This window comes from Oncorhynchus keta, chromosome 7 (genome assembly GCF_023373465.1).
Source record: "Oncorhynchus keta strain PuntledgeMale-10-30-2019 chromosome 7, Oket_V2, whole genome shotgun sequence".
Lineage (NCBI taxonomy): Eukaryota > Metazoa > Chordata > Actinopteri > Salmoniformes > Salmonidae > Oncorhynchus > Oncorhynchus keta.
Window position 1 is genome coordinate 5,434,536 of NC_068427.1, and position 22,278 is coordinate 5,456,813.

Genomic DNA, 22,278 nt, shown 5'->3' on the forward strand with positions numbered 1-22,278 from the left:
TAAGCAGCTTGGTTTGAAGAAATCAACTGTGGGAGCAATTACTAGGAAATGGAAGACATATAAGACCACTGATAATCTCCCTCGATCTGGGGCTCCACGCAAGAGCTCACCCCGTGGGGTCAAAATGACCTGGTGAGAATAAATCCCAGAACCACACGGGGGGACCTAGTGAATAACCTGCAGAGAGCTGGGACCAAAGTAACAAAGCCTACCATCAGTAACACACTACGCCGCCAGGGACTCAAATCCTGCAGTGCCAGACGTGTCCCCTGCTTAAGCCAGTACATGTCCAGGCCCGTCTGAAGTTTGCTAGAGAGCATTTGGATGATCCAGAAGAAGATTGGGAGAATGTCATATGGTCAGATTAAATCAAAATAGAACTTTTTGGTAAAAACTCAACTCGTCGTGTTTGGAGGACAAAGAATGCTGAGTTGCATCCAAAGAACACCATTCCTACTGTGAAGCATGGGGGTGGAAACATCATGCTCTGGGGCTGTTTTTCTGCAAAGGGACCAGGACGACTGATCTGTGTAAAGGAAAGAATGAATGGGGCCATGTATCGTGAGTGAAAACCTCCTTCCATCAGCAAGGGCATTGAAGATGAAACGTGGCTGGGTCTTTCAGCATGACAATGATCCCAAACACACCGCCCGGGCAACAAAGGAATGGCTTCGTAAGAAGCATTTCAAGGTCCTGGAGTGGCCTAGCCAGTCTCCAGATCTCAACCCCATAGAACATCTTTGGAGGGAGTTGAAAGTACGTGTTGCCCAGCAACAGCCCCAAAACATCACTGCTCCAGAGGAGATCTACATGGAGGAATGGGCCAAAATACCAGCAACAGTGTGTGAAATCCTTGTGACTTACAGAAAACATTTGACCTCTGTCATTGCCAACAAAGGGTATATAACAAAGTATTGAGATAAACTTTTGTTATTGACCAAATACTTATTTTCCACCATACTTTGCTAACAAATTAATAAAAAATCCTACAATGTGATTTTCATGATTTTTTTCTCTCATTTTGTCTGTCATAGTTGAAGTGTACCTATGATGAAAATTACAGGCCTCTCTCATCTTTTTAAGTGGGAGAACTTGGACAATTGGTGGCTGACTAAATACTTTTTTGCCCCACTGTATATACTGTACTTTACTGTGTATTTATATACTTCTCGACATAGCTTACTCTAATAGTTCTGCTATTGTATATTGCATTCCTTGTATATCTTCTGTAAATTCATCCAGGGGATATACATATACAGTTGAAGTTGGAAGTTTACATACACTTAGGTGGGAGTCTTGTAATTCAACCACTCCACAAATTTCTTGTTAACAACTATAGTCTTGGCAAGTCGGTTAGGACATCTACTTTGTGCATGCCACAAGTCATTTTTACAAGATTTGTTTACAAATAGATTATTTCACTTATAATTCACTGTATCACAATTCCAGTGGGTCAGAAGTTTACATAAACTAAGTTGACTGTGGCTTTAGACAGCTTGGAAAATTCCAGAAAAGTATGCAATGGCTTTAGAAGCTTTTGATAGGCTAATTGACATCATTTGAGTCAATTGGAGGTGTACCTGTGGATGTATGTCAAGGCCTACCTTTAAACTCAGTGCCTCTTTGCTTGACATCATGGGAAAATCAAAAGAAATCAGCCAAGACCTCACAAAAACATTTTAGACCTCCACACGTCTGGTTCATCCTTGGGATACATTTCCAAACACCTGAAGGTACCACGTTCATCTGTACAAACAATAGTACGCAAGTATAAACACCATGGGACCATGCAGCCGTCATACCACTCAGGAAGGAGACGCGTTCTGTCTCCTAGAGATGAACGTACTTTGGTGCGAAAAGTGCAAATCAATCCCAAAACAACAGCAACGGCCCTTGTGAAGATGCTGGAGGAAACAGGTACAAAAGTATCTATATTCACAGCAAAACGAGTATTATATCCACATAACCTGAAAGGCCGCTCAGCAAGAAAGAAGCCACTGCTCCAAAACCATAAAAAAAGCCAGACTACGGTTTGAAAATGCACACCGGGACAAAGATAGTACTTCTTGGAGAAATGTCCTCTGGTCTGATGAAACAGAAATAGAACTGTTTGGTCATAATGACCATCGTTATGGTTGGAGGAAAAATGGGGAGGCTTGCAAGCTGAAGAACACTATCACAACCGTGAAGCACGGGGGTGGCAGCATCATGTTGTGGGGGGGACTGGTGCACTTCACAAAATAGATTGCATCATGAGGAAGGCAAACTATGTGGATATATTGAAGCAACATCTCAAGACATGAGTCAGAAAGTTATAGCTTGGTTGCAAATGGGTCTTCCAAATGGACAATGACCCCAAGCATACTTCCAAAGTTGTGGCAAAATGGCTTAAGGACAACAAAGTCACGGTATTGGAGTGGCCATCACAAAGCCCTCGACCTCAATCCTATAGAAACTGTGTGGGCAGACCTGAAAATAGCATGTGCGAGCAAGGAGGCCTACAAACCTGACTCAGTTACACCAGCTCTGTCAGGAGGAATGGGCCAAAATACACCCTACTTATTGTGGGAAGCTTGTGGAAGGCTACCCAAAATGTTTGACCCAAGGCAATGCTACCAAATACCAATTGAGTGTATGTAAACTTCTGACCCACTGGGAATGTGATGAAATAAATAAAAGCCGAAATAAATCATTCTCTCAAATATTATTCTGACATTTCACATTCTTAAAATAAAGTGGTGATCCTAAATAACCTAAAACAGGGAATTCTTACTTGGATTAAATGTCAGGAATTGTGAAAAAGTGAGTGCGTTTAAATGTACTTGGCTAAGGTGTACATAAACCTCCGACTTCAACTGTAGATTGCATTTGGATCACTGTTACAGTGCTAATTAGGCTGTTACTGGATTCGTTCTGACATTTCTTGATTTCTTGTTGTTCTTTCTGTTTTCTGTTTTTTAAATGTATTATTTGTGTACCTGTTTGACATTTTACTGCATTTTTAGGAGCTAGTAACGTAAGCATTTTGCTGCAACTTCTATAACATCTGCTAAACTGTGTACGCAACAAATACATTTTGATTTGATTTAGCAGGCTGTTTATCCAACTGAAAGGCCTAGTGCCATACATGCTTTACCTGGGTCTGTGATCTGTAATTGTGTCATTTCCTGAAAACCACAAGAACAATCCACATTGTACACATCGAGAGGGCCTCTGAACCCCCTTTGAAACCAACACACACCACCTCATTCGAAAGACTGCCAGAGAGAATCAAAGAGAGTGAGAGACAAACTGTTTGTCTAATCAGAGAACAAGCTCTCTCTCTCTTTCTCTGATGTGGGGGAGAGAAACTTTAGCCTGTTCCATTGACGTCAACACAAAGACGCAAAGCAATCCTACTCCACCAACAGAACAAGGTGTCCTTCACTCCCTGTCTCAGCCTCTGTCTCTACCTCTGGCTTCGTCTGCCTCCTTCTCTACCCCTGTAAATTCTTCTGCTTCTGCTTCTGTTTTTAGCTCTGTCTCTGTCTCTCTGGTTCGACCTCTGCCTGTGTCTGCCTCTGCCTTTGTCCCTCCCTTTGTTTCTGTCCCTGCCTCGGCCTCTAATGCTACCTCTGTATGTGTCTCTGCATGTATCTCTCTGTCTCTGCTTTGCCTCTGACTTGTATGCCGGTATCTGCCTCTCTGTCTGCATTTTGTCAGAAACTATTAGCAGTAGTATTACGTATTTCAATAGTTACAATGTCATCATCACTGTCAACCCTTTTGAATTTCTATGAACTCTCTCTCTTTAAAAGAGAGCATTAATTCACTTCCTCATCAGCACTGCCCTGCAGTGTAAGCATTAGCTTGAGCGGTATCATCAACAAGGGCCTGAGTGCTGAGAGTGGAGCAGATTATATTGCAAACATGAGCAAAATGTTTATGCTCTTCATGGCATGTGTCAAATCAGTTGTTGTAATTAAAATCAAATCAAAATGTATTAGTCACATGCGCCAAATACAACAGGTAGAGCATAAACCTTAGTGAAATGCTTAATTAAGAGCCACTAATCAACAATCCAGTTTAAAAAAATACAAATAAGAGTAACAAATATTAAAGAGCAGCAGTAAAATAACAAAAGCAAGACAATATACCGGTACAGAGTCAATGTGTGCGGGGGCACCGGTTAGTTGAGGCAAAATGTACATGTACTGTAGGTAGAGTTTAAAGTGACTATACATAGATGATAACAACAGAGAGTAGCAGTGGTGTAAAGGAGGGGGGCAATGCAAATAGTCTGGGTAGCCATTTGATTAGATGTTCAGGAGTCTTATGGCTTGAGGGTAGAAGCTATTTAGAAGACTCATTGGCAAACTTAATGATGGTGTTGGAGTCGTGCCTGGCCATGCAGTCATGAGTGAACAGGGAGTACATGAGGGGACTGAGCACACACCCCTGAGGGGCCCCTGTGTTGAGGATCAGCGTGGCAGATGTGTTGAAACCTACCCTTACCACCTGGGGGTGGCCCTTCAGGAAGTCCAGGATCCAGTTGCAGAAGGAGATTAGTCCAAGGGTCCATAGCTTAATGATGAGCTTTGAGGGCACTATGGTGTTGAACGCTGAGCTGTTGTCAATTTATTTTTATATTTGTTTTACCTATATTTAACTAGCAAGTCAGTTAAGAACACATTCTTATTTTCAATGACGGCCTAGGAACAGTGGATTAACTGCCTTGTTCTGGGGCAGACTGACAGATTTTTACCTTGTCAGCTCGGCGATTCGATCTTGGAACTTTTCGGTTACCTGTTCAACGCTATAGCCACTTGGCTACCTGTCACCCCAATGAAAAGCATTCTCACATAGGTATTCCTATTGTCCAGGTGGGAAAGGGCAGTGTGGAGTGCAATAGAGATAGCATAATCTGTGGATCTTTTAGGGAGGTATGCAAATTGGATTGGGCCTAAGGTTTCTGGGATAATGGTGTTGATGGTGTTGATGTGAGCCATGCCAGCCTTTCAAAGCACTTCATGGCTACAGACATGAGTGCTACGGGTTGGTAGTCATTTAGGCATGTTACTTTAGTGTTCTTGGGCACAGGGACTATGGATGTCTGCTTGAAACATGTTACTATTACAGACTCGGACAGGGAGAGGTTGAAAAGGTCAGTGAAGACACATGCCAGTCGGAGTACACATCCTGGTAATCCGTCTGGCCCTGTGACCTTGTGAATGTTGACCTGTTTAAAGGCCTTACTCACATCGGCAGCGGAGAGCGTGATCACAGTCTTCCGGAACAGCTTGTGCTCTCATGCATGTTTCAGTGTTATTTGCCTCGAAGCAAGCATAGAAGTAGTTTAGCTTGTCTGGTAGGCTCGTGTCACTGGGAAGCTCTCGGCTGTGTAGTCCGTAATGGTTTGCAAGTCCTGCATATCAGACGAGCGTCAGAGCCGGTGAAGTACGATTCGATCTTCGTCCTGTACTGACACCTTGCCTTTTTGATGGTTCTTTGGTGGGCATAGAGGGATTTCTCAGCTTCCGGGTTAGTGTCCCGCTCTTTGAAAGCGGCAGCTCTATCCTTTAGCTCAGTGCGGATGTTGCCTGTAATCCATGACTTCTGGTTGGGGTATGTGCGTACGGTCACTGTGGGGACGACATCATCATTGATGCACTTATCGATGAAGCCAGTGACTTTTATTTATTTACTTATTTCACCTTTATTTAACCTGGTAGGCTAGTTGAGAACAAGTTCTTATTTACAACTGCGACCTGGCCAAGATAAAGCATAGCAGTGTGAACAGACAACAACACAGAGTTAAACATGGAGTAAACAATAAACAAGTCAATAACACAGTAGAACAAAATTTTAAAAATTAAAAAAGGAGTCTATATACATTGTGTGCAAAAGGCATGAGGAGGTAGGCGAATAATTACAATTTTAGCAGATTAACACTGGAGTGATAAATTATCAGATGTCATGTGCAGGTAGAGATACTGGTGTGCAAAAGAGCAGAAAAGTAAATAAATAAAAACAGTATGGGCATGAGGTAGGTAAATTGGACTATGTACAGCTGCAGCGATCGGCAGCGATCGGGTGGCTGCTCAGATAGCAGATGTTTAAATTTATTGAGGGAGATAAAAGTCTCCAACTTCAACGATTTTTGCAATTCGTTCCAGTCACAAGCAGCAGAGAACTGGAAGGAAAGGCGGCCAAATGAGGTGTTGGCTTTAGGGATGATCAGTGAGATACACCTGCTGGAGCGCGTTCTACGGGTGGGTGTTGCCATCGTGACCAGTGAACTGAGATAAGGCAGAGCTTTACCTAGCATAGACTTGTAGATGACCTGGAGCCAGTGGGTCTGGCGACGAATATGTAGCGAGGGCGAGCCGACTAGATCTAGTCATTGGTGCTTCCTGCTTTAGTTTTTGCTTGTATGCAGGTATGTGGAGGATATGATTATGGTCAGATTTGCCAAATTTGAGGGTGAGGAAGAGCTTTGTATGTGTGGTGGTCCAGAGTTTTTTTCCCCTCTGGTTGCACATTTAACATGCTGGCAGAAATTTGGTAAAATGGATTTAAGTTTCCCTGTATTAAAGTTATCGGCCACTACGAGCTCCACCTCTGGGTGGCTTTTTCCTGTTTGCTTATGGCAGAATACAGCTCATTCAGTGTGGTCTTAGTGCCAGCATCTGTCTGTGGTGGTATGTAGACAGCTACGAAAAATACAGATGAAAACTCTCTAGGTATATAGTGTGGTCCACAGCTTATCATGAGATACTCTACCTCAGGTGAGCAAAACCTCGAGACTTCCTTAGATATTGTGCACCAGCCTATATTTACAAAAATACATAGTTAGCCGCCCCTTGTCTTACCAGATGCCTCTGTACTATCCTGCCAATACAGCGTATAACCAGCCAGCTGTTATGTTGATAATGTGGTCGTTTAGCCACGACTCCGTGAAGCAAGAGATACAACAGTTTTGAATGTCCCGTTGGTAGTTTAATCTTTCGCAGTAGGTCATCAATTTTATTTTCCAAAGATTATTTTCGGTCATAAGGACGGTAACAGCAACATTATGTACAAAATAAGCAAAAAAATAACTAAAAAAAGGCAAAGAAACGAACAAAAAAGCACAATTAGTTAGGAATACGTAAAACGTCAGCTTTGTTCTCTGGCGCCATATTAATGCTACAGTGGACTACATTACTTTTTTTAATGCAATACATTTCCTTTCAGTAAAAGAGATCCCTTCACGAACATGACTAATTAACGCAATACGTTTCCTTTCAGTAATATAGATCGACAGGTTAATTTAACCATCTGAGGAGAAATTTGATTTGATAATAGTTGACCCTTCCTGGTCTATTCAAACAAACCTTTATGTACAACTACCAATTTAAACATAGATGGAATGTTGCTTTTTCCTTTTAAATGTTGAAGAAACTTTGGCTTTCTCTTTTTTAAACATTGCTTAAATGTTGCTCTCTTTCCCTGGCCCATCTGAAGAGAGTATACTAACTACATCATGTTGAAGGAACATCCAAGGAATGTTGCTTTCCCTTTTTAAACATGCTCTCTCTCCACAGTCCATCTGAACAGACTATACTGTACTACTGTAGTCCATAACATTAAAGGAATGTTGCTTTCCCTTTTTAAACATGCTCTCTCTCCACAGTCCATGTGAACAGACTATACTGTTCTACTGTAGGCCATAACATTAAAGGAATGTTGCTTTCCCTTTTTAAACATGCTCCCTCTCCACAGTCCATCTGAACAGACTATACTGTTCTACTGTAGTCCATAACATTAAAGGAATGTTGCTTTCCCTTTTTAAACATGCTCTCTCTCCACAGTCCATCTGAACAGGCTATACTGTACTACTGTAGTCCATAACATTAAAGGAATGTTGCTTTCCCTTTTTAAACATGCTCCCTCTCCACAGTCCATCTGAACAGACTATACTGTACTACTGTAGTCCATAACATTAAAGGAATGTTGCTTTCCCTTTTTAAACATGCTCCCTCTCCACAGTCCATCTGAACAGGCTATACTATACTACTGTAGGCCATAACATTAAAGGAATGTTGTGTTCCTTTCATAAATGTTGGTTAAATATGAATTTCTCTCTCTGTGGCCCATCACAAGAGACTTTACTAGGGCCATATATATCCTGCTGATTATCGAGATCAATGGTTCTCAAACTCTGTCCTTAGGGACCCCCAGACGTTTCACAATGATGTTATAGCCCTCAACTAGCTCACCTGATTCACATAATGAGTTGACCAGTTGAATTGAGTGTACTAGCTGTGGAATAGATCAAACACCAGGAATGGCTGGGGGTCCCCTAGGAGAGGATTGAGAACCACTGATTAAGATGACTTCGGCTGGACACCCTGTCACACAAGACTGGCCGAAATAAACAAGACATTTCTGCAACACCCAGTAATCAATATCAGGATGGCTTCAGTACCAAACATCATTTTTCTCAGCAAGCCATTGCTTTAACGAAACAAAGCATTCATTCAAATCATAAATCTGAGAGCGATTTAAATCCGGGGAGAGTAAGCGAGAGGGAGAAGAAGGAGAGAAAGAGAGAGAGGGAGACGGGTATAGAAAGAGAGAAATAGGTAGAGAGAGAGAGAATGTCTGTCTCCCTGCCTAGCCCCTAATGATTTATTTTCTACATTTCCGCGAGCGAGAGATTTGTCCATACACAGTGACAGGTCACCTTCAAATGCCAGTGGCAGACTGTTCATCACCATGCACACAAGCATCTCATCGCTGTGAGTAAATATTAAAGGAAAATAATCCAATTGATTGTGGATGGGGCCGAGAGGCGTCCCCGCCATATATTTCACTCAGGGAGCTAATGCCGTGGCCCGCGTATCCACACCAACACACACATATGCATGCGGATCCACACTCATGCACACACACACACACACACACACACACACACACACACACACACACACACACACACACACACACACACACACACACACACACACACACACACACACACACACACACACACACACACACACACACACACACACACACACACACACACACACACACACACACACACACACACACCACTGCTCCCTTCAACAGAATGATGATTCTTCAAGGATCTTATGTGTGGCTGGCAGGCCATGTGCTCAAGGGTTCAGTTTATACTGTAAAAAGATAAACCAGTGTCTTATTAACTCCATTGTTATTCTTATTAGCTCTTATTCACATTTGTCTTGATTTTGGTAACCGCATGGCCTTGTTTTCTCATATTGTCTATTCTCTTCGATTGATGACCTCAGAGCTTATGCATTGTGCTTCTCAAAAAGTACGAAAGCAGATCAGCAATCCTTTAAGTAGACCACAACAAATATTTAGGATACTCAATAAGTGACAACAAACACACAAATATATAAAGACAAATGTATCCCATTTCAACGACATGAAAGCAGATCTAATGAAATGGAACAATCTTCCCAATAAGTCATACAGGTAGAATAAACCTCTTCAGAACAGCATGGCTCCCAATGTTTCTACATGTATTCTGGGTAATACCAATACCCCACCGAAGACATTCTTTAAAAAAAGTATACTCAGTCACCATAACAGACATTTGACATTTTCCTAAGTCTGAGGGTGGTTTTAACCTTCCAGACCTGGGAATTGCAAAAACTCGCTACCCGAGGCTTTTACCTGCGACATGTAGTTAAATGCACTAAAGAGGAACAATGGTTACAAACTGAAGATGCTCATCCCCAGAATCTTTTTACGTGTCTATTTTCACAGGATAAAGCTAAGAACATTAACAACTTCATAGTAAACAACACTATAACAATATGGAAGAAAATGAAACGGATTCTACAAGAATCAATATCACTCCCTTATAGCATAACCCCCATGGAACAATCCTTGGATAGCGTTTCACAATATCACTCCCTTATAGCATAACCCCCATGGAACAATCCTTGGATAGCGTTTCACAATATCACTCCCTTATAGCATAACCCCCATGGAACAATCCTTGGATAGCGTTTCACAATATCACTCCCTTATAGCATAACCCCATGGAACAATCCTTGGATAACGTTTCACAATATCACTCCCTTATAGCATAACCCCATGGAACAATCCTTGGATAACGTTTCACAATATCACTCCCTTATAGCATAACCCCCATGGAACAATCCTTGGATAGCGTTTCACAATATCACTCCCTTATAGCATAACCCCCATGGAACAATCCTTGGATAGCGTTTCACTATATCACTCCCTTATAGCATAACCCCCATGGAACAATCCTTGGATAGCGTTTCACAATATCACTCCCTTATAGCATAACCCCCATGGAACAATCCTTGGATAGTGTTTCACAATATCACTCCCTTATAGCATAACCCCATGGAACAATCCTTGGATAGTGTTTCACAATATCACTCCCTTATAGCATAACCCCCATGGAACAATCCTTGGATAACGTTTCACAATATCACTCCCTTATAGCATAACCCCCATGGAACAATCCTTGGATAACGTTTCACAATATCACTCCCTTATAGCATAACCCCCATGGAACAATCCTTGGATAGCGTTTCACAATATCACTCCCTTATAGCATAACCCCCATGGAACAATCCTTGGATAACGTTTCACAATATCACTCCCTTATAGCATAACCCCATGGAACAATCCTTGGATAACGTTTCACAATATCACTCCCTTATAGCATAACCCCCATGGAACAATCCTTGGATAACGTTTCACAATATCACTCCCTTATAGCATAACCCCATGGAACAATCCTTGGATAGCATAACCCCCATGGAACAATCCTTGGATAACGTTTCACAATATCACTCCCTTATAGCATAACCCCCATGGAACAATCCTTGGATAACGTTTCACAATATCACTCCCTTATAGCATAACCCCATGGAACAATCCTTGGATAACGTTTCACAATATCACTCCCTTATAGCATAACCCCCATGGAACAATCCTTGGATAGCGTTTCACAATATCACTCCCTTATAGCATAACCCCCATGGAACAATCCTTGGATAGCGTTTCACAATATCACTCCCTTATAGCATAACCCCCATGGAACAATCCTTGGATAACGTTTCACAATATCACTCCCTTATAGCATAACCCCCATGGAACAATCCTTGGATAGCGTTTCACAATATCACTCCCTTATAGCATAACCCCCATGGAACAATCCTTGGATAGCGTTTCACAATATCACTCCCTTATAGCATAACCCCCATGGAACAATCCTTGGATAGCGTTTCACAATATCACTCCCTTATAGCATAACCCCCACGGAACAATCCTTGGATAGCGTTTCACAATATCACTCCCTTATAGCATAACCCCCATGGAACAATCCTTGGATAACGTTTCACAATATCACTCCCTTATAGCATAACCCCCACGGAACAATCCTTGGATAGCGTTTCACAATATCACTGATAAATTGGTCCAGATGGAAACCTAAAGGCATAGAAACCGTGAATAATTTGCTGAACGGAAATACAATTATTTCCATGGCAGAATTAATACGCCATTTTGGACTGACCAATGTAGATGGAGGGAAAGTTGGGCCGTAACTAACGGAAATGACAGTTCATTAAAAGTGATGCTGAACCCAGTATAAGCTAACGTGTAGAATGTATTACACAGGAGACACGATTCACAAATTCTACAGCGCACAACGGCAGAGTCAAGTCATAAGTGTAACACAAATAATGACTCAATAATCCGTGCTTTCAGGGAACGCCATAAAGTCTGGAAGTCGTGGGCGGAGCTAGAACGTCGGGTGTCAGAAGTATTATAATGTAAACTTATTTTAAATCCATCATTCTGCATATTTCAAGACATGACATAGGAGAGACCCAGTGGACTGGACAATTCTCTTCTCATCACTCATCTTGAAAACATGCATCCTAAAAACCAGGATATCAATCAGCCATTATTAACACATTGGAAAATATGATTTCAATATTGAAACTGCGTGGGCTACGGAGAGAAGTTTCAGGCCATGCAGTGGAAAGTGATGTGGGCACTGGAGATGGAGGGGGTGTGGGCTAGTGAGTCTGGGCAGGTGTGATGTAATTGATGTTTGTAATGATGTTGTCATTTGTATGTGTATGTTTTGTATTGTTTAAAAAAGATCAAATAAAACCGTACAACATTTTTTTTTAAGAATTGTGCTTCTTTGTTCATACTGCTTTAGTACTTCTTAGTACTACTTCTGTCGAAATATTCATGAATCGAGACACTGAGCAAGAGTAAGTGAATAGAAAACACTATTTAGCGAATCAAAGCTTTAGGGATTACATGGATCCTATAATTTGTAATGGGCTCATAATAATTCAACACTATATTATCATTTTCCACAGTACACTAAGTGGCTCGGTGGCAATATTAGCTAAATCTGTCTGTATTTCTGGGCTAATAATTAATTGAAATGGCACATATTGAAAAAGCAATGATTAAATGAAAGAAATTAGAGACTGAGTTAATGGCTAATAGCTTTGGGATACAGTGTTCATGGATTAAATGTAGTATTTAACAATCTCTATGTTGTTTTTCGATTGGATTTTACAGTGCAGTGGAGACAGAATGTACCATTGCATTACAAAGACGCAGACAATGTGTTTAGCTCTATATTCAAATGCACAACAATTGTACAAATAAAGAAATAACAAGGAAAACAAAAATAGTTTGTAGATGTTTCAACTGGACCTGCATTCTCTGAACTACCTATATTGGGCTCCACACTCCGCAAGAATAGTTATGTTGGGAATCCAGAACCTTAGCTTGACAGCTACTGTACGGGTGCATTGATTCTTGGAGTGGCGAATGTACAGCATTGTTTCAACACGAGCTGTATGTAGCTGAGATCTGCAAACTCTGATCCTCGCTTTGCTTATGCGTGTGTGTGTCTTTGTGTGTGGTGTGTGTATGTGTGTGTGTGTGTGTCTGTGTCTGTGCGTCTGCATATGTATTCATACCTGCATTGATATCTGGATGCATGTCTTTGTGTGAGTGTGTGTGAGTGTGTGTGAGTGTGTGTGTGTGTGTGTGTGTGTGTGTGTGTGTGTGTGTGTGTGTGTGTGTGTGTGTGTGTGTGTGTGTGTGTGTGTCTGTCTCTGTGTGTGTGTGTGTCTCTCTGTGTGTGGTGTGTGTGGTGTGTGTGTGTCTGTCTGTCTCTGTGTGTGTGTCTCTGTGTGTGTGTGTCTCTGTGTGTGTGTGTGTCTGTCCCTGTGTGTGTGTGTGTCTCTCTGTGTGTGGTGTGTGTGTGTGTGTGTGTCTGCATATGTATTCATACCTGCATTGATATCTGGATGCATGTCTTTGTGTGTGTGTGTGTGTGTGTGTGTGTGTGTGTGTGTGTGTGTGTGTGTGTGTGTGTGTGTGTGTGTGTGTGTGTGTGTCTGCATATGTATTCATACCTGCATTGATATCTGGATGCATGTCTTTGTGTGAGTGTTCATGTGCGCTTGCATCTGTGTGTATGAAGGTCACACTGACTGACTCACCCACGCTGGAGCTGAGATCTCCGTTCTCGCCATCGGCCCCATGCTGGTTGGCGTTGCTGTGGTAGCTGCTCATCACCTCCAGCTTGATCTTCTTCACCTTCATGGCCTCGGCGATGGCCGCGTTGGCAGCTGCCGCCGCCGCTGCTGTCAGCCCTGGACACCCCGCACCAGAGAGAACAGGACACAGTTAGATACACACTTAGAATGCTATACTTCGTTGGTCTAGAACAAGGGGCGGCGGCATCTTTTTTTAAAAGGCTTTTAAAAAGGTTTTATATTAAACATCGTGTGAATGATCTTAGGAATTATTCACACATAATGAACAACAAGCATTTACAAACATACATTTATTATGGAACTTTATCATAAAAGTGTTCGGGCAATTTGCTGTGTACAAATGATTATAATCATGTCCGAGGGCCCGACCATCCACTTGGACCATGGCTGAATCTAGTTGCCTATTCTTGGTCTAGAGGTTAGAGCATCTTTACACCTGTGTACCCCAGTCCCACTGCCATGCTGTCACACACTTCTTGTTACTCTTCTGTCTGTATCCTACAGTATCACAAAATATGTACGCATCAAAAGAAAGGGCATCATACGAATATAACCTGAAGACCTTCTATGTGTTGTCGGAACGTCAAAGAGATAAGAGAACCATTCATGCATACATACAGCATATTACATACTGAATATGTACAGTATATACATCAAGAATACAACAACACACTTAGAAATGTCCTTGTTTTTGAAAGAAAAGCACATTTTTTTGTCCATTAAAACGACATCAAATTGATCAGAAATACAGTGTAGACATTGTTAATGTTGTAAATGACTATTGTAGCTGAAAGCCACAAATGCTGATGCTCCAGATACTCAACTAGTCTAAAGAAGGCCAGTTTTATTGATTCTTTAATCAGGATAACAGTTTTCAGCTGTGCTAACATAATTGCAAAAGGGTTTTCTAATGATCAATTAGCATTTTAAAATGATAAACTTGGATAAGCTAACACAACGTGCCATTGGAACACAGGAGTGATGGTTGCTGATAATGGGCCTCTGTACGCCTATGTAGACATTCCATTAAAAATATGCCGTTTCCAGCTACAATAGTCATTTACAATGATCACAAACATGACAAATATCCCGAAACACAAAATACCAGTCCCATGTTCTATGAGAGGAGCGTTTCATGCTGCTGACAACATCACAACGTTACTATGTAACTCTAAGCATCCTGTTCCCCCACTGGCTGGTAAACATTACATCTTATGACGTGAAATAGATGTTCATGCTGCTGACAACATCACAACGTTACTATGTAACTCTACGCAGCCTGTTCCCCCACTGGCTGGTAAACATGACATCTTATGACGTGAAATAGATGTTCATGCTGCTGACAACATCACAACGTTACTATGTAACTCTACGCAGCCTGTTCCCCCACTGGCTGGTAAACATGACATCTTATGACGTGAAATAGATGTTCATGCTGCTGACAACATCACAACGTTACTATGTAACTCTACGCAGCCTGTTCCCCCACTGGCTGGTAAACATGACATCTTATGACGTGAAAAAGCTTTGCAGCAGTTTAACATGTAGACGAGATGTTGTTTTGTACATGTGATTGCTATGAACGTGTTGCTGGCTCTCTCTCTCCCAACTAACACTGTATTGACGTCACTGTGTGCTTTGATAGGAACAGATGAATTCAGGAAAACATATATGCAATGGCATGCCACTATTTCTGTTTATGGGCGGGGGGGTTGTTGTATGTGCGTGGAAGTGTGTGTATGTGTGTGTGTGTGTGTGTGTACAGTGCCTTCAGAAAGTATTCATATCCCTTATCACTTATTCCTCATTTTGTTGTTGTTTTTTAGTATTTTATTTCACCTTTATTTAACCAGGTAGGCTAGTTGAGAACAAGTTCTCATTTACAACTGCGACCTGGCCAAGATAAAGCATAGCAGTGTGAACAGACAACAACACAGAGTTACACATGGAGTAAACAATAAACAAGTCAATAACACAGTAGAAAAAAAGGAGTCTATATACAGTGTGTGCAAAAAGCATGAGGAGGTAGGCAATAAATAGGCCATAGGAGCGAATAATTACAATTTAGCAGATTAACACTGGAGTGATGAATGATCAGATGGTCATGTGCAGGTAGAGACACTGGTGTGCAAAAGAGCAGAAAAGTAAATAAATAAAAACAGTATGGGGATGAGGTAGGTGAATTGGGTGGGTTATTTACAGATGGACTATGTACAGCTGCAGCGATTGGTTTGCTGCTCAGATAGCAGATGTTTAAAGTTGGTGAGGGAAATAAAAGTCTCCAACTTCAGCGATTTTTGCAATTCGTTCCAGTCACAGGCAGCAGAGTACTGGAACGAAAGGCGGCCAAATGAGGTGTTGGCTTTAGGGATGATAAGTGAGATACACCTGCTGGAGCGCGTGCTATGGGTGGGTGTTGCCATCGTGACCAGTGAACTGAGATAAGGCGGAGCTTTACCTAGCATGGACTTGTAGATGACCTGGAGCCAGTGGGTCTGGCGACGAATATGTAGCGAGGGCCAGCCGACTAGAGCATACAGGTCGCAGTGGTGGGTGGTATAAGGTGCTTTAGTAAACTGCATCTAGTTTGCTGAGTAGAGTATTGGAAGCTATTTTGTAGATGACATCGCCGAAGTCGAGGATCGGTAGGATCGTAAGTTTGGCGGCGTGAGTGAAGGAGGCTTTGTTGTGAAATAGAAAACCGACTCTAGATTTGATTTTGGATTGGAGACGTTTGATATGAGTCTGGAAGGAGAGTTTACAGTCTAGCCTGACACCTAGGTACTTATAGATGTCCACATATTCTAGGTCGGAACCATCCATGGTGGTGATGCTAGTCGGGCGTGTGGGTGCAGGCAGCGAACGGTTGAAAAGCATGCATTTGGTTTTACTAGCGTTTAAGAGCAGTAGGAGGCAGCGGAAGGAGTGTGTTTGAGCTTGAATTGTAAATGGATTATATTGATACACACAACACGCCATAATGGCAAAGTGTATTTTGATTCTGTACAGGCTTCCTTTTTTTCACGTTGTCATTTAGGTTAGTATTGTGGAGTAACTACAATGTTGTTGATCCATCCTCATGTTTCACCTATCACCTCCATTAAACTTTGTCACTGTTTTCAAGTCACCATTGGCCTCGTGGTGAATTCCCTGAGCGGTTTCCTTCCTCTCCGGTAACGGAGTTAGGAAGGACTCCTGTATCTTTGTAGTGACTGGGTGTACTGATACACCATCCAAAGTGTGATGAATAACTTCACCATGCTCAAAGGGATATTCAGTACCTGATTTTGTTTTGACCCATCTAAATCAAATCAAATTTTATTTGTCACATACACATGGTTAGCAGATGATAATGCGAGTGTAGCCAAATCTACCAATAGGTGCCTTTCTTTGTGAGGCATTGGAAAACCTCCCTGGTCTTTGTGGTTGAATCTGTGTTTGAAATTCACTACTCAACTAAGGGACCTTACCAGTGGGGTAAAGTACTTAAGTAAAAATACTTAAGTATTACTTAAGGGGTATCTGTACTTTACTTTAATATTAATATGATAACTATTATTATAACTTTTACTACATTCCTAAAAAAAATAATGTACTTTTTACTCCTTACGTTTTCCCTGACACCCAACAGTACTCGTTACATTTTGAATGCTGAGCAGAACAGGAAAATTGTCTAATTCACGTACTTATCAAGAGAACAACCCTGGTCATCCCTACTGCACCTGATCTGGTAGACTCACTAAACACTTAGTTTGTGAATTTTGTCTGAGTGTTGAACTGTGCCAATGGCTATCCGCACATTAAAAAAGCAAGAAAATTGCGCTGTCTGGTTTGCTTAATATAAGACATTTAAAATGATTTATACTTTAACTTTTGATACTTAACTATATTTAAAATCCAATATTTTTACACTTTTACTCAAGTAGTATTTTACTGGGTGACTTTCACTTTTACTTGAGTCATTTTCTATGAATGAATCTTTACTTTTACTCAATTAAGACAATTGGGTACTCTATGGGTACAATTATCTGGACCTTCCAGATAATTGTATGTGTTGGGTACAGAGATGCGATAGTAATTTAAAAAGCATTTTAAACACTACTACTGCACAAAGTGTCAGTCAAAACAACATATTATGGGACTTGCAAACAGGATGCATGTTTTTGAATAATGTGGAAATTGAGCAAGTACAGGTGATTAAACTGCTAGGTGTAAACTCCCTGGATTGCAAACTGCCATGGTCAAAACATATACATGCAACGGTAGCTAAGACCCCCGTCTTAGGGTCCTATAGGCCCTAGTTTTGTTGGACTACTGCCCAGCCATACGGTCAAGTGCCACAAAGAGGGACATAGGCAAATTACAGTTGGCCGACAACAGAGCAGCACGGCTAGCCCTTTGACGCAGGAACAAATACTTGAGGATATTGGAAACCCTCTGGCCAAGTCGTGAAGAGAGTTGTGAAAGATGAGGTGGGGGTTGGCCTCAGACATGGTTTCAATGTCCGGCACATCATGTCTCATTACCACATTGTAAAGGGTGAAGTATGCAGCTGGTCCAAAAGGTATGTGGCACACCACCAGGCCATCTGACTGTCCTCTGGTTTCATGAACAATGACCAGGTCTGTAACACTGTTGGCTTTACAGGCTTGTACCAGAGCATTGATCTCATGACCTCCCCTGCTCCACAGAGAGCTAATAGCAATGACATGCAATCATGTCAATCTCTCCTGGCTCAAAATACTGCATCACTACTTGTCTTTGTGAGAGGTATTGATATGGTCAAAGCACCGAGCAGTCTGTTTAAACTACTAGCACACAGCTCAGACAACCATGCATACCCCACAAGACATGCCACCAGTGGTCTCTTTACAATATCCAAGTCCAGAATGGACTCTGGAAAATGCACAGTATAACACAGAGACATGCCCACATGGAAATATATTCCCCCATTACCAGCCTGTTCAACCTCTCTTTCGTATCTTCTGAGATCCCCCAAAGATTGGAAAGCTGCCGCGGTCATCCCCTCTTCAAAGGGGGAGACACTCTAGACCCAAACTGCTACAGACCTATATCTATCCTACCCTGCCTTTCTAAGGTCTTCGAAGGCTTAACAAACAGATCACCGACCATTTCGAATCCCACCGTACCTTCTCCGCTATGCAATCTGGTTTCAGAGCTGGTCATGGGTGTACCTCAGCCACGCTCTAGGGCCTAAACAATATCATAACCGACATCGATAAGAGACAATACTGTGTATTCATAGACCTGGCCAAGGCTTTCGACTCTGTCAATCACCACATTCTTATCGACAGACTCAACAGCCTTGGTTTCTCAAATGACTGCCTCGCCTGGTTAACCAACTACTTCTCAGACAGAGTTCAGTGTGTCAAATCGGAGGGCCTGTTGTCCGGACCTCTGGCAGTCTCTATGGAGGTGCCACAGGGTTCAATTCTCAGGCCAACTCTTTTCTCTGTATACATAGCCCATCTGTAAATAACCCATCCAATTACCTCATCCCCATACTGTTATTTTTTTATCCTTTGCACCCCAGTATCTCTACTTGCACATTCATCTTCTGCACATCCATCACTCCAGTGTAATGCTAAATTGTAATTATTTCACCACTATGGTTTATTTATTGCCTAACCCTTATCTTACCTAATTTTCACACACTGTAAATATACTTTTTTCCCATTGTGTTATTGACTGTATGCTTGTTTATTCCATGTGTAACTCTGTGTTGTTGTTTGTGTCGCACTGCTTTGCTTTATCTTGGCCAGTTACACACTTGCATACACACACATGCCAGCACAATCACTCTCCACACACATACACACTGGTCAAAAGTTTTAGAAAACCTACTCATTCGACAGTTTTTCTTTATTCTTTACTATGTTCTACATTGTAGAATAATAGTGAAGACATCAAAACTATGAAATAACACATGAAATCATGTAGTAAACGAAAAAAAGTGTTAAACAAATCCAAATATATTTTATATTTAAGATTCTTCAAATAGCCACCTTTTGCCTTGATGACAGCTTTGCACACTCTTGGCATTCTCTCAACCAGCTTCACCTGGAATACTTTTCTAACAGTCTTGAAGGAGTTCCCACATATGCTGAGCACTTTTCCTTCACCTCTACAGTCTGACTCATCCTAAACCATCTCAATTTGGTCAGAGGATTGTGGAGGCCAGGGCATCTGATGCAGCCCTCCATCACTCTCCTTCATGGTCAAATAGCCCTTACACAGCTTGGAGGTGTGGTGGGTCATTGTCCTGTTGAAAAACAAATTATAGCAAACCAGAGGGGATGGCGTATCGCTGCAGAATGCTGTGGTACCCATGTTGGTTAAGTGTGCATTGAATTCTAACTAAATCACAGACAGTGTCACCAGCAAAGAACCCCACACCATCACACCTCCTCCTCCATACTTTACAGTGGGAAATACACATGCAGAGATCATCTGTTCACCCACACCACGTCTCACAAAGACACAGCGGTTGGAACCAAAAAACTCAAATTTGGTCTCCAGACCAAAGGACAGATTTGCATCGTTCTAATGTCCATTGAACGTGTTTCTTGGCCCAAGCAAGTCTCTTCTTCTTATTGGTGTCCATTAGTAGGCCTGATTCAGTCTCCTCTGAACAGTTGATATTGAGATGTGAATGTTACTCTGTGAGGAATGTATTTGAGGTAACTCTGGGTCTTCCATTCCTCTGGGGGTCCTTATGAGAGCCAGTTTCATCATAGCGCCTGATGGTTTTTGCACTGCACATTTTCTGTATTGACTGACCTTCATTTATTAATTTATATGTCATTTTTAATGACTGAACAAAGCGGCACTGGAACTGTTTTCGGGTGAGTGAAATGTAATTAGTAAAAATATGTATTAATCATAGGGCTTTTTGGTCAGTCTCTGTTCTTTGTAAGAGAAACACTTATTTTATCAAATCAAATCAAATGTTGTTCCTAGCTCGAACAGTGCAGTAGTATCACAACAATACACAAATCTGAAAGTAAAATGATGGAAATAAGAAACAAATCAATATTAGGACGAGGTCTGACTGAGGTCTGACTGAGTTGATCACACGCACGCCCGTGAGAGCGACCTGCGTTCCATTGCATATCTAAAGACAAAGGAATTCTGCGGTTGGAACATTATTGAATATTTATGTTAAAAACATCCTAAAGATTGATTCTATATATCGTTTGACATGGAGGTATTTGGACATAAATGATGGACTTTATCGAACAAAACAAACATTTATTGTGGAACTGGGATTGCGAGTGCATTCTGATGAAGATCATCAAAGGTAGGTGAAAATGTATAATACTATTTCTGACTTCTGTATGGCTTGTTTTTGTGTCAGAGAGCTGTACTCAGATTATTGCATGGTGTGCTTTTTCCGTAAAGTTTTTTTGAAATCTGACACAGCGGTTGCATTAAGGAGAAGTGGATCTATAATTCCATGTATAATCTTGTATCTTTTATCAATGTTTATTATGAGTATACTGTAAATTGATGTGGCCATCTGCAAAATCACTGGATATTTTGGAAGCAAAACATTACTGAACATTAAGCGCCAATGTAAACTGAGATTTTTGGATATAAATATGAAGTCCTATGAGTGTCATCTGATGAAGATCATCAAAGGTTAGTGATTCATTTTATCTCTATTTCTGCTTTTTGTGATTCCTCTCTGGCTGGAAAAATGGCTGTGTTTTTCTGTGACTAGGTGCTGACCTAACATTATCGTTTGGTGTGCTTTCGCTGTAAAGCCTTTTTGAAATTGGACACTGTGGTGGGATTAACAACAAGTTTATCTTTAAAATGGTGTAAAATACTTGTAAATTTGAGGAATTTTAATTCTGAGAATTATGTTGTTTGAATTTGGTGCCCTGCACTTTCACTGGCTGTTGTCATATCGATCCCGTTTGCGGGATTTCAGCCGTAAGAGGTTTAACAGTCTGATGGCCTTGAGATAGAAGCTGTTTTTCAGTCTCTATGTCCCAGCTTTGATGTACCTGTACTGACCTCGCCTTCTGGATGATAGCGGGGTGAACAGGCCGTGGCTCGGGTGGTTGATGTCCTTGATTATCTTTTTGGCCTTCCTATGACATCGGGTGCTGTAGGTGTCCTGGAGGGCAGGCAGTGTGCACCCGGTGATGTGCTGGGCAGACAACACCACCCTCTGGAGAGCCCTGCGGTTGTGGTCGGTGCAGTTGCCATACCAGGCGGCGATACAGCCTGACAGGATGCTCTTGATTGTGCATCTGTAAAAGTTTGTGTAGGTCGTAGGGGCCAAGCAACATTTCTTCAGCCTCCTGAGGTTGAAGAGGCACTGTTGCACCTTCTTCACCACACTGTCTGTGTGGGTGGACCATTTCAGTTTGTCAGTGATGTGAACGCCGAGGAACTTGAAGCTTCCACCTTCTCCACTGCGGTTCCGTCGATGTGGATAGACACGTGCTGCCTTTGCTGTTTCCTGAAGTCCACAATCAGCTCCTTCGTTTTGTTGACATTGAGGGAGAGGTTATTTTCCTGGCACCAATCTGACAGGGCTCTCACCTCCTCCCTGTAGGCTGTCTTGTCACTGTTGGTAGTCAGACCTACAACTGTTGTGTCGTCTGCAAACTTGATGATTGAGTTGGAGGTGTGTGTGGCCACACAGTCA

The 22,278-nt window shown here is 41.8% G+C and overlaps 1 protein-coding gene across 4 annotated transcripts in view; it reads right to left on the minus strand.

The window, feature by feature from the left end:
• The window catches only part of LOC118385890 (dachshund homolog 1), a 294,778-nt gene that overhangs the window by 121,446 nt on the left and 151,054 nt on the right, over window positions 1-22,278 (minus strand). For all 4 annotated transcript variants that reach the window (XM_035773102.2, XM_035773100.2, XM_035773101.2 and 1 more), the window contains exon 3: window positions 13,539-13,691. In XM_035773102.2, coding sequence (XP_035628995.1) covers window positions 13,539-13,691 — 153 coding nt within the window. The remainder of the gene's footprint in view (window positions 1-13,538; window positions 13,692-22,278) is intronic.